The sequence below is a fragment of the Scyliorhinus canicula genome, chromosome 20, assembly GCF_902713615.1.
Source record: "Scyliorhinus canicula chromosome 20, sScyCan1.1, whole genome shotgun sequence".
NCBI lineage: Eukaryota > Metazoa > Chordata > Chondrichthyes > Carcharhiniformes > Scyliorhinidae > Scyliorhinus > Scyliorhinus canicula.
Genome location: NC_052165.1, coordinates 20,327,964 through 20,339,263, shown reverse-complemented (window position 1 = coordinate 20,339,263; position 11,300 = coordinate 20,327,964). Strand labels below are relative to the sequence as shown.

At 43.4% G+C, this 11,300-nt stretch overlaps 1 protein-coding gene across 2 annotated transcripts in view; it reads right to left on the bottom strand.

Annotated features, from left to right (window-relative positions):
• Positions 1-1,169: 1,169 nt before the first annotated feature.
• The window catches only part of tmtc2a (transmembrane O-mannosyltransferase targeting cadherins 2a), a 204,281-nt gene continuing 194,150 nt past the window's right edge, over positions 1,170-11,300 (bottom strand). For both annotated transcript variants that reach the window (XM_038780384.1, XM_038780385.1), the window contains exon 12: positions 1,170-3,252. In XM_038780384.1, coding sequence (XP_038636312.1) covers positions 3,064-3,252 — 189 coding nt within the window. In that variant the 3' untranslated portion in view covers positions 1,170-3,063. The remainder of the gene's footprint in view (positions 3,253-11,300) is intronic.

Sequence of the window (11,300 nt, the reverse complement as noted above, 5' to 3'; positions counted from 1 at the left end):
TGCTTTGGCATGTCCTCAGACAGATTTACTGGATGTACAATAATAGTGTTGTAATGCTCCACACCATTTTAGCCCATTAGGGAATGTCATACATATTAGCCAATTAATAATACTAGTCAGCTGCCTGCCCACTATTGTCGGATTAGCAGATGGAAACGCATCTGTGTACCACAAGTCTGTTCTGTAAAGTATTTTTTTTAAGAACAAATAAAATCTAATATAAGGTCCCCACAGAGTTTCTCTTGTGCGTTCACTAGAAGGATTTAAATCTTAAAAAGAGGTCCCAGCAATGTCCAAAAAAGGAAATATAATGGTGCACAATTAAAAAGCAGGATACAGTCAAAATTCAGTTCCAATCATGGAGCTTTCTTGGATTAGGGGTACAATACTATGGTATATTTACAATGCCTTCTATTTTCCCCCCTGATAGGAGTGGTATTTGATCTGCGTGGCATAGGAGTACAATGCCTCAGACTAAATGCTTCACATAGTGTGAAAAGAAATATAAAACCACCAAAATTAATCAGTTCTTTCTTAAGAATCTCTTCCAACAATTTGACTGCACTTTTTACAACATCTCTGTTGTAACTATTACCATGTGCAGATTGGTTTCCTAATAGAACAAAGAAATTATATTTTGCACCCTATCATAAGTGGTTTAGAAACAATGGAAATACTTCCATTTCTGTTCATTTTTATGATAGATACTACAAAATAAACTGGATTGAAATGATGGTTTAAACATGTCATATCTCATCATCATCCCTTTCAGAAACATTATTGATGTCGGATGGATAAATGGCAGTTAATCTTGGCTTTAATATCTCATCTACATTTGTCAGCAATTAATGTGTCACTTGTTTATTATGTTAAATCATTAATTTATGTATTTTCATTGCATTCTTTGAATAAAATAACTCTAATGCCCAACACTTCTGTTGGCTTTGTGTCAGTGCAGTTTATTGAAATGATTAAACCATCACTTGTCCAAATGTCAGATTCAAAACGGCTGCAGGGGTTTGTTCATATTAGGCAGTTATTCTAGAGCCTACACAATTGCTATTCCATATTCTGCAAGTCTGTTATTTGTGCAAGCTGTAAAGATTTACACTGTGCCCTGAAATTATGAGTGCAAACGTGCAATACATCACAAACATGCTTGAGCCGTCTTTCTATTGCTGCAGTTGTTTTTTATTGGGGAAAAGCTTGTGTGCTGGCATGTTTGCAGTCGTTATACAAAAGGAAACACATCTACAAATTTGGATAATTTATACAAATAGAACAATTTCAAAAAATAAAACTTTTAATTCAGTAAACACGTTCTTGTGCTCTTTAGCACCGTCTGGAGTTACTCCACTGAATGCAATCCCTGAGCAGCAACACAAATGTATTAATTATCAGCTTTTCTCAGAACCTGAAAGCATTGGCCAGGAAGAGAGAGCGTCTCCCCTGCATGGCTTAAGTTTCATCCTTAAATCTTGAACAGACCCATGAATGAATCATTGCTACAACACAATGCCAACAAAGCCGGAGCAATTAGTCACTTCTGCCTCGCAATCACACAAAAGAAGAAAACATCCCTGCTGTTTGATTTAATCGTGAGAAATACAGATGCAAAGTGATGTATTTGTGTGTGACTCAGAAGTCCTAAAAATACACCTGTTCCATGGTCAGTAAAATCAATTAAGAAATAACAGATGTAAACAAACCAAAAGTAACATAGCAAAAGAACAAATGCAGTTCATGCTGATTGTTCCTTTATCCCCCAAAAATACCAACAAATATGCCTTTACCAAAATGTATCGAACTCAAAAGCAAAGGATTCTGATATTGCTAAAGGAGAAAGGGCTTCAACTGAATGTTTCCTTTCTCATATTCCCTTCTAATTACAGTAACTCATACTCAATGAAAAGGCCCAACATTATTTTGCCAAAACCAACATCGAAGCAGTTTATGCACAATGGTTTACAGTACTCCAGAATCATACATAACATGTTGAACATGAAAGACACCTTTGCAGATGCGGGCACACTTTACAAATACTCGACCTCAAGGTCCAATAGCGTTTGTACCAATAACTCAACAGAATCTTCTTAAGTCGTCCATCAGCACTGACAGATACGTGCCCCAATTCACAAAGCCTTCGACAATTTGTTAAAACAAAGCGTTCTGTGACTTGTCTGCACCTTGCTTACAAGTGGAAAGTTGCCGCAAAAATAGTCAGCCACTTGGAGATGCAGAGTAGACAGGCACGGTTGAGCTAAAACGATGTGAACCAGACAATGGGTATTAGGTGTGGGGAAGGGTTGAGACTGATGTGTTCCAAAATTTAAAAAAAGTAGATTTGTTATCAATGTTTATCTTCATCCAAAAAGTATCTATTATTCCCTAATCTGCTTCATTAAGTGCTCTAATTACCTTTTGGCTAGGCAGAACCAAGGAAGACCAAGTTTTTGTAAAATCAGGGGTCAGAAGTCCAGGGAAAGACCTCTCAAATCAACCACCCACCTCCATCCCCTTCAATACAAGTCTTCATCATTTCTAGGAGACATTCTAACAGCGTTGTGAGGAGGAAAAATTGACAAGTGTCCCTGAAGAGACAAAGGAAAGGCAGTGAGGGGGCAGACCCAGGGATGGGGGTCTCCAATGCAACTGCTTCCATTCTCTTGGTTCAGCAGGGCCCAGGTGTGTCATTGGAGATGAGAATACCAAGTGATTTGGGGTATGACAGCGTTCAGTAGAGTGAATGAGGTCCTCTCCAGTGGGCAAGTTGCCTGGACCCTGAAATAAAGAATATTTTATTCAAATCTTCAAAAGAATTATGGAGACTCCCTCTCTGAAGGTCAGACGAATGCCAGAGTTTCTGGCTGCATTGGGCAGGCAAGTGCAGGTTTTGCAGCCAGGCATGTACCATTATTACCACGTGCTTCCTACTGACTCTGCAAACTCCAGTTGGGCCAGTGCTGGAGGCCATTGCCAGGATTGTGACCAGCCGATTTTCAGCCCTCCCATCTCTGCTGATTCCTTCTCATTTAATGTTTGGAAAGTCCATCTGTTTAAGTTTTAACCATCTCTTTTCTTTTGCGCCTTCAAGCCTTGTTTCTCCATGATGTTCCACAGTTTGCGAAGGTTGGACTGGGTGATGGCATCATCAGGCTTGAGTTGAAGAGCGCGGAGGTAATTGGCCTCAGCCTCATGTAATTTTCCGTTCAGGTGTAGAATTGCTCCCAGGTTCATCAATGCTACAGGGTACTGTCAGAAAAGAAAAGATAGAGTGAGAGGGAAAACAGGATCGCTTGTAAACACCGACTAAGGGTAGAAAGCAAAAAGAGCAAACCGCTGCTCATATTAATCAATGCTTCAGACTGGTGACCATGTGAAAGTTCAAAAAGTATTGTGTAAAATTCAAAATCAATTGATTTTTAAATGTGGCAACCGGTTATATTTTACAAACAGCACACATTTGGGACCCATATTCATACACACATAGAATAGAATCCCAACAGTGCAGAAGGAGGCCATTCGGCCCATTGAGCTGCACCCATCCTCTGAAAGAGCACCCGACCGGCCCACTCTCTGACCGTACCCCATCTAACCTTTTTGGCACAAAGGGCCAATTTAGCAAGGCCAATCCACCTAGCCTGCACAGCTTTGGACTGTGGGAGGAAACCGGAGCGCCCGGGGGAAACCCACGCAGACACAGGAAGAATGTGCAAACTCCACACAGTCACCCAAGACTGGAATTGAACCCGGGTCTCTGGCACTGTGAGGCAGCAGTGCTAACCACTATGCCACCCTGCCACTTACATACAAGTAGAATGTTTGTGCAGTATATTTTCACTGCCAATGCTTGGGTGACAATCCAGCTACATGAAATGGATCACCCATTCATTACAGAACGCAGCCAGATTTCATCTTGCTGAAATGAAATGATATTTGGCTTATTCTACAATGTGAGTGAGCTGCATTGCTAGATTATCACCCAGGCAGTGAATATGGAGGTGGCTCACTCTTTGCTGAAAAGGCACAGTGTTTCCAGTTCAACGTTCCATTAAAAAGGCATTGCAAACTGAAATCATATTTGCAATCCATGAGCCTAAAGTTGACAAAACAACTTCAAAAACAGCCCTGGGAATAAACCTATGGCACAGCAAAACAAACATTTACACTGCAAGTGAAGTGCCAAATGGCCTTGTAACTTACGCTGTGATATATTCAACATTTTGTTACGCATAGCACCGGAAAGATGCCCAGGTCATGAAGGAGTGAAGGTAGATAAAAATGCTCAATGTGCAAGTTTTATTTTCTTCCTGGGCTTGAGGGAATACAGTGGATTTTGCAGTTGTGGTAATGGTAATACCTTCAGCGTTCCCTATCATTAGAACCGTGAAACTGAGAGCAACTTCGATCATTGTCACATGTGCTGTTCAACACAGAATTCCAGATGTTGCTGTCAGTGGTTCTTTGCTCCCCTACAGGGTGCAGTGTTGAAATTCCCACAGTTGGAAATCTTCTGAAATCATCTAAATTGGCATAAATGTTTGCTTTTCTGCTGCTGGTCCCGCTGCACAGACCTTGAAAAAGTTAGGCCATGTTGAATGGTATGCAACAGCATCACAACAATATATCAAATTCATAATTACTGCTGGACAAGCACTCTGGTCTTGAAAGGCTAATGTTACAATTTATGGAATGTCAATTTTCTCTATTGGGATTTTAAAAAAATCCACAAATTTTTTAAATTAAAAAAAAATGTTAGCTCACGGTAGCTCCCACCTGAGTTATACGTACATGTCACAACTTTTACTTTATTTTGTGAAATTATTTTGAAAAGTTGAACATAATTGATGCTTTATACTTCCTTGTTTGCTGTCTGGGAGAATTCTTCAACGTGATTGTTGTTTAGCCTGCTTAATGACGTTGCTGTTGCCAACCCCCCTGGGGGTTGAAAATAGAAGTCAGGGCTGGTTCTATCGGTGGGACCATCCTCCCCCTCTGTAGAGGAGGACAGCTTACCAGTGGGCAGCGGTGGGATCGTCTGGCCCCGCCATAGTCAATAGGGTTTCCCGTTGAATGCACCCCTGACCGCCACGAAACTTGCGGCGGGGCCGTGAGTGAAACCGTAAGATCCTGCCAGTGTGAACAGTCAGAAAATCCTAACCATTGCCTTGAATGTGTCCCCGGGGCAAATAGTCACTCATTGTGATTTTCATGGGAGCATCCTATTAATTAGACAGAAAGCAGACCCAGCATCCAAGTGGGTTCTGGAAGCTGGAGGGCCAAGGCTGCAATGCAAGGTAACTAATGGAGATGGCATTTCAGTTGGAGATGCGCACATTCCAACATTTATAGAAAATGGCTATTGTAGCCAGGCTACTATTGTGGGAGGGAACATTTCTGCACCTCTACAGGTTAGACCGCGGCTATTCCTGCATGCAGGCAGGCAGGGGGGACCTCTATGCCTGCCTGGAGTGCTGGACCCCTAGTCTGTGACCGAGAGGCCACCTTCAGGCACCAAAACTGTGTCCCGCCAACTGTGGCAACTGAAAGCTGACCAGAAATGCCAGTTAACCTCCTTTAGTTGACCTTAAGTGGTTCTCAATGAACTGTGTTGGTTACCTGTTTCAGGCACCTCCCCCAGTCCCAGCCGTGCAGGGGCTAGAAATCTAGCACCAGAGATCCCAGTGAGCTGATGCTGGAATCAAAGTAATACCAGGAAAGGGGAAACCCATGCCACAGAGAACACTGGGGATGGATTCTCTGTTTCTGAGCCTAAGTGTTGACGCCGATGCAGAATTTGTGGACTTTCATGACAGAAAAACTGGCGACTGTGGAGGGGCTAGCACCGGCGCCACAAGCTGCAGCCACATATACACATTACAATCCACACACACACTCATCTCAGCCAACAAGATGGCACTGGTTGTGCTGGAGCGCGCCCATACAGCTGATGGGTCGGGTGGCGCCAGAAGGCACCTTGGGGATAGCCTGGAGGAACACCCGTATGTCCCATGGCCCAAAGTTCACAGTAGGCTGTTAACAGCGTATGCAGCTGCATTGCTGCCTTGCTGGCAGCAGCAATGATGTTCCGCGCTCTTTCACCCTGACCCCACGGGCCACCTCCAGGTCACCACCTGCTACCCCCCCGGCCCTGACGGAAGCCCCCCCACCCCCCAAGAGCCAGCAGCACAACTGTCAGCAAACTATGGCGATATTTTTGTAATATAAATTTAGAGTACCCAATTCATTTTTTCCAATTAAGGAGTAATTTAGCGTGGCCAATCCACCTATCCTGCACATCTATGAGTTGTGGGGGTGAAATCCATGCAAACACGGCAAGAATGTGCAAACTCCACACAGACAGTGACCCTGAGCCGGGTTTGAACCCGGGTCCTCAGCGCCGTGAGGCAACAGTGCTAACCACTGCGCCGCCGTGCTGCCCTTGGCGATGTCGGACTCTTTCCGTAACACCTCCCTCTCCCTCCATAACCATGACACCAGTTTCACGATTTTTATAAACACGAGTGAACTGTGCCGCCGGGAACTCAGTCCATCAGAATCAGAATCACGGAGGTGCAGGAGCAGACCTGGTCGGGCCCGCTAATGATATGCAAACGGTTTCTACTGTACGTGGGTTCCAGACTGCATAGACGCTGCTGTCGAGGTGACGGAGAATTGCCCACCGTGACTTTAGCGTCGGAACCTATTCTCTGCCCAATCGCGTTTCGCGATTTCGGCGTCAGCCATCGGAGAATCCTGCCCTGGATCTTTGAAGGCAGCTTTATTTGAGGACAGCAATGAGCAGTGCAACTTCACTGATGACTGGAAAATGCAGGCCAAGTTATTGTTTGCTACATTTTACATGAAGAAAGGAGAATAATTTTCCTCAGTGATACTGAAAACCGCGATCACTTTGCTGAGGCATCATTTTGATGTCAGCAACATTGTCATCAGAACCCGTTATACAATGAACTAAGGCAGGAGAGTTGCAACATGAGCAGCCAATCCGACACCGCTCATCTCCCCTCAAAGCCAACTGGAGTTGATGTTCTTCTTTCTACTTTCCCCGACTCAGCTCAAATCATCACTCTTCCTTCCTCTGTTCAACCTGCACCTTTCACCTCACTGTTCAAACTGCCACTCTTCTCCCGTTCAACCCCCTTAATTCTATCTGGCACATTTTTTTCAACTCCTCTCCGTGTCAAACTCAAACTCTTCTTACACCTCCTCCAGTTCATCCCGCCTCTCGGCTCCACCTCCGAAGTCATTCAAAATGGGATTCTTCTTCCAACCCTGCCCCACTTCAGGCTGTTACTTCACCATCCAATCAAACTGCCACAGTCTTTCAATCTATTTCCTCAATTCAAGGCTGCTTTCTTCTTTCACCTTCAGTTGTACTAACCCTCCCCACCTTAATCCCAAAATGTCCTTGATTTTTTTCCTGAAAGTGCTACACTTGCCTTTTGCCCCTTCGACACTCCACGAGAACTGCTAACACCCCTCTCTGATCCCCAATTCCTAATTTCCCTTGTGAAACGTAGATTGATACAATGCATTGGTATTGTTCAGAAAATCAAGTCAACACCCTGATGAATGAATGAAAAACGCTTATTGTCACAAGTAGGCTTCAAATGAAGTTACTGTGAAAAGCCCCTAGTCGCCACATTCCGGCGCCTGTTCGGGCGGGCTGGTACGGGAATTGAACCGTGCTGCTGGCCTGCCTTGGTCTGCTTTCCAAGCCAGCGATTTAGCCCTGTGCTAAACCAGCCCCCCTATCATTTGGATTTAGAAGCACCTGTCTCTTTAAGAAAGGAGACAACTTCATATATCTGAGGCACAGTAGGTACATGCACATTATTTTCAGTGTCTTTTCATATCAAGGCATTTGGAGCCTAAGACTCGAGCTACAACAAGAAAGGCACTTTTAATTTAAGTGACTTAATTTACTGGGGTGGGGGAACCATATTTATTCATTGCCAAATAGGACAGGAAGAGTTGGTATGCAGCCAATTTCCCTGCTGGTTTATGAAGCGGGATATAGTCACATCTTTGGTAATCTGAGACGTTCACACACCAGCCTTGGTTTTCACGCATCAGTCTTCAGTTTCACAAAGACCTTGTTCCTGGGACAGCGCAGTCAACCAACCCCCCCAGCCAAACCAACCACCCAGCCAAAAAAATTCTCTCATCTTTATCCACCCTGTCCCCATGCACCTTCAGTGGCTGAGACAAGTTGTCAAAAGGGATGCATAGCCCTCCATGTACTGAATAGGAAACCCTGTTGATCGCCCACACAATTCACAGAGCCTTCTTTGCAACTTGATTTGCTCATTCATTTTCTTTGTGAACGATCTCTGACATTATATTTGCTTCAGGATATGTACCACCTTCATTATGTTTGTATGCATTGCGGGCCACAAGATTAATGAGCAGTATAATGGTGAATGAATGTATATTGGTGACGTTTCTCAAACAGATTGTCCTTTATTGAATGCAGCTGATGCAACTTTTCACCTCATCAATAAAGACAATCATTAATGCTGGAGTTCAATAATCCACTGCTGCTAGACTTCCATAAAAAATGATACCACCTGCAGCTTGGCTGGTCAGATGATCAAAAGACTTGCTTAATTTGCTGCAGTAAATGAGACATTTTATAAAGTGAGTTAAAGAGCATAAAAATACAACGTCGACTGAAGCATAGACACTTAACTCATGAAAAAGTTGAAATTCGCAACAAAGTAAATTGATCCTCAAGCTGTACCAATGCAATGCTCACATAAACAAGTAAAATCTAAGATGGTTAGGGGAAAATCAGAGTCTGGCATCAAACGATGGCTTCCTTCAATTTTCTTTTTATGCCCGTTCCAAATCTGACGCTGAGAGAACCTATCTGGGAATGAAACTGGGCTTAAACGGGAGGGAAATGAACAAAAAACACTTTTCAGGGCTTTGTTCAAATGTTTAACACAAGCCAATCAAGCGAAATATAAATTGGGACTGGAAAAAACAAATATACTTGGAGACAACATAATTGATTTTTTTGGAGGCGCAGAATCAACGTTGGTGAGGTCAATGCTGTTGCGTTTGTGCCATTTGGTAAACAAACTAGTAAACGTCTGTTAAATTATATTTGTTGTAGACACAGGGGTCAATAAATTCCGACAGCTACTGATTGGCACTTCGCCGCCACGTAACCGTGGCCAAGTCCATTTCTGGGTGGTCAAATCAATCATCGTCTACCTAAAACGTTTTGTTATTAGGATTTTGATTCTTTCTGTACGGTGCACGGCCACTTCCATCTGGCTCGATATTTGTTACTCAATGTAATACATGGGAGTCATGCAAAAATAACTGCTAATTGTCAGTCTGGCATGCACAAAATTCAATGTTTGGCATCTCTGTTAATACAAACGATATAATATTTAACAAATTTGAATGGGAACAAACTGATTCCAGTCTGCAAATCTCTACTGACCACAGAGATTTACAAACTATGCAGACCTTTTTATTATAATTTCGGTACTTTGCCTGGAGGTGTAACTCTAGACTGAGTATCCTGTGATTGTTTGTATGAAATGACATTGGATAGAAACATTTTACAGTGAGAAATGTTACTACCCACATAGTTCTGACGGGCAAAGCGAACGTTTGTCACAATACTTCGGATTTGAAGTACAAGTACATTAGTTTTCCATTAACAGCACATATGTTATCTGGGTCATGGCATTAAAGGCAGAAGGAAGGTATTTGGAAAGGACGAAACGCAATGTAGGCACCAAGAAAACAACATGTAACAATACACTGAACTTTTTGCTCAATGCATTTCAGACAAAACTTCAAAGTGTTCTTTTGCAAGCACAGAAGAGAAAGTAAATTAGCAGATGTTGGAGAAATGGCTCCTCCGAACGCAGCTGTTGAGAATCATGTTGGTGCTGGGAAAAGGATTCCTCAACAGAAAGACGGTTACACAAAAAGTGAAAAAGGAAATGCAGCAAAACTTCTGATAGTGGTCCCTTGGGCTCCGAAGAGCAATGTTCCCTTAATGCTCGGTTGTTTTTTATTTATTCATCCACAGGGTGTGCGTATCATTGGCTACAGGCCCGCATTTATTTCCCCTCCCTCATTGTCGGTGAGAAGGTGGTGGTGAGCTGTCTTTTTGAGCCACTGCAATCCATGTGGTGTAGCTACACCCACAGTGCTGTCAGTGGGGGGAATTCTGGGGTTTTGATACAGTGACAGTGAAAGAACGCCGATATATTTCCAAGTCAGGATGGTGAGTGGCTTGGAGGGGAACTTGCAGTTGGTGGTGTTCCCTTGTCCTTCGAGGTGCAAGAAGTCATGTATTTGAAGGTGCGTTTTAAGGAACCTAGATAGGTGAATTCACTGCATTTTGCAGCCACTGTATATCTGATGGAGGGAGTGAATGTTTAAGGTGATGGATGGGGTGCTAATCAATTGGCCTGCATTGTCCAGGATGGTTTCAAGCTGAATGTTATTGGAGCTGCACTCATCCAGATGAGTGGCGAGTATTCTATCACACTCCTGACTTGTGCCTTGTAGATGGTGGGAAGCTCAATGTTGCAATTCCTCTTTACTTTTTGTGTGGCACTCTACTTTGCACTATAACTATGCTATGTGTAGAATAGCTGCATCAACTGTGCTAATTCTTTGAAGGATATTCCTCACAACACTGGCACTAATAATAATAAGAAGAATAATCTGCAGGGCAGGCATACCCCGGCATAAATAAAACCTTATTTTTAATGAATTTTATGTTCATCCACATGAGGGAGGTTAACAGCCGACGAATTATGCAATTTATGCTTTGGACACCCTGGGCTGGATTCTCCGTTCCCCTCGCTGTTTCTCTGCAGCGTGCCATTCGCTGGCGACATTCTCTACTCCTGCCGCTTGTCACTGGGATTTCCCATTGAAGCCACCCACATTCCGCCGGGAAACCCATGGGTGGGAGTGAACTGCCAGCAGGAGCAGAAAATCCCAATGGCCGGAGAGTTCGAGCCCCAATGTTAGCTTCATTCATTGCCCTATTATTTGATAATACTGCTGTGAAGAAGCTTGGGATGTTTTCCTATGCTGAAGGTGCTAGATAAATGCAAGTTCTTGTTTTAATGTCGAGTTCACCTCTCGCTATTTCAGAAGAGTTCGCCCGTATGCCGTTATTCTGCCATAATGGCTGCTCCATGGGATATTCAGTTCTGTGACCACGAGTGCCAATCAGGACAAGTTTGTCAGGGAAGATGGGACCTTGGTCTAAAGTCTTATGCAAAAGATGGCAC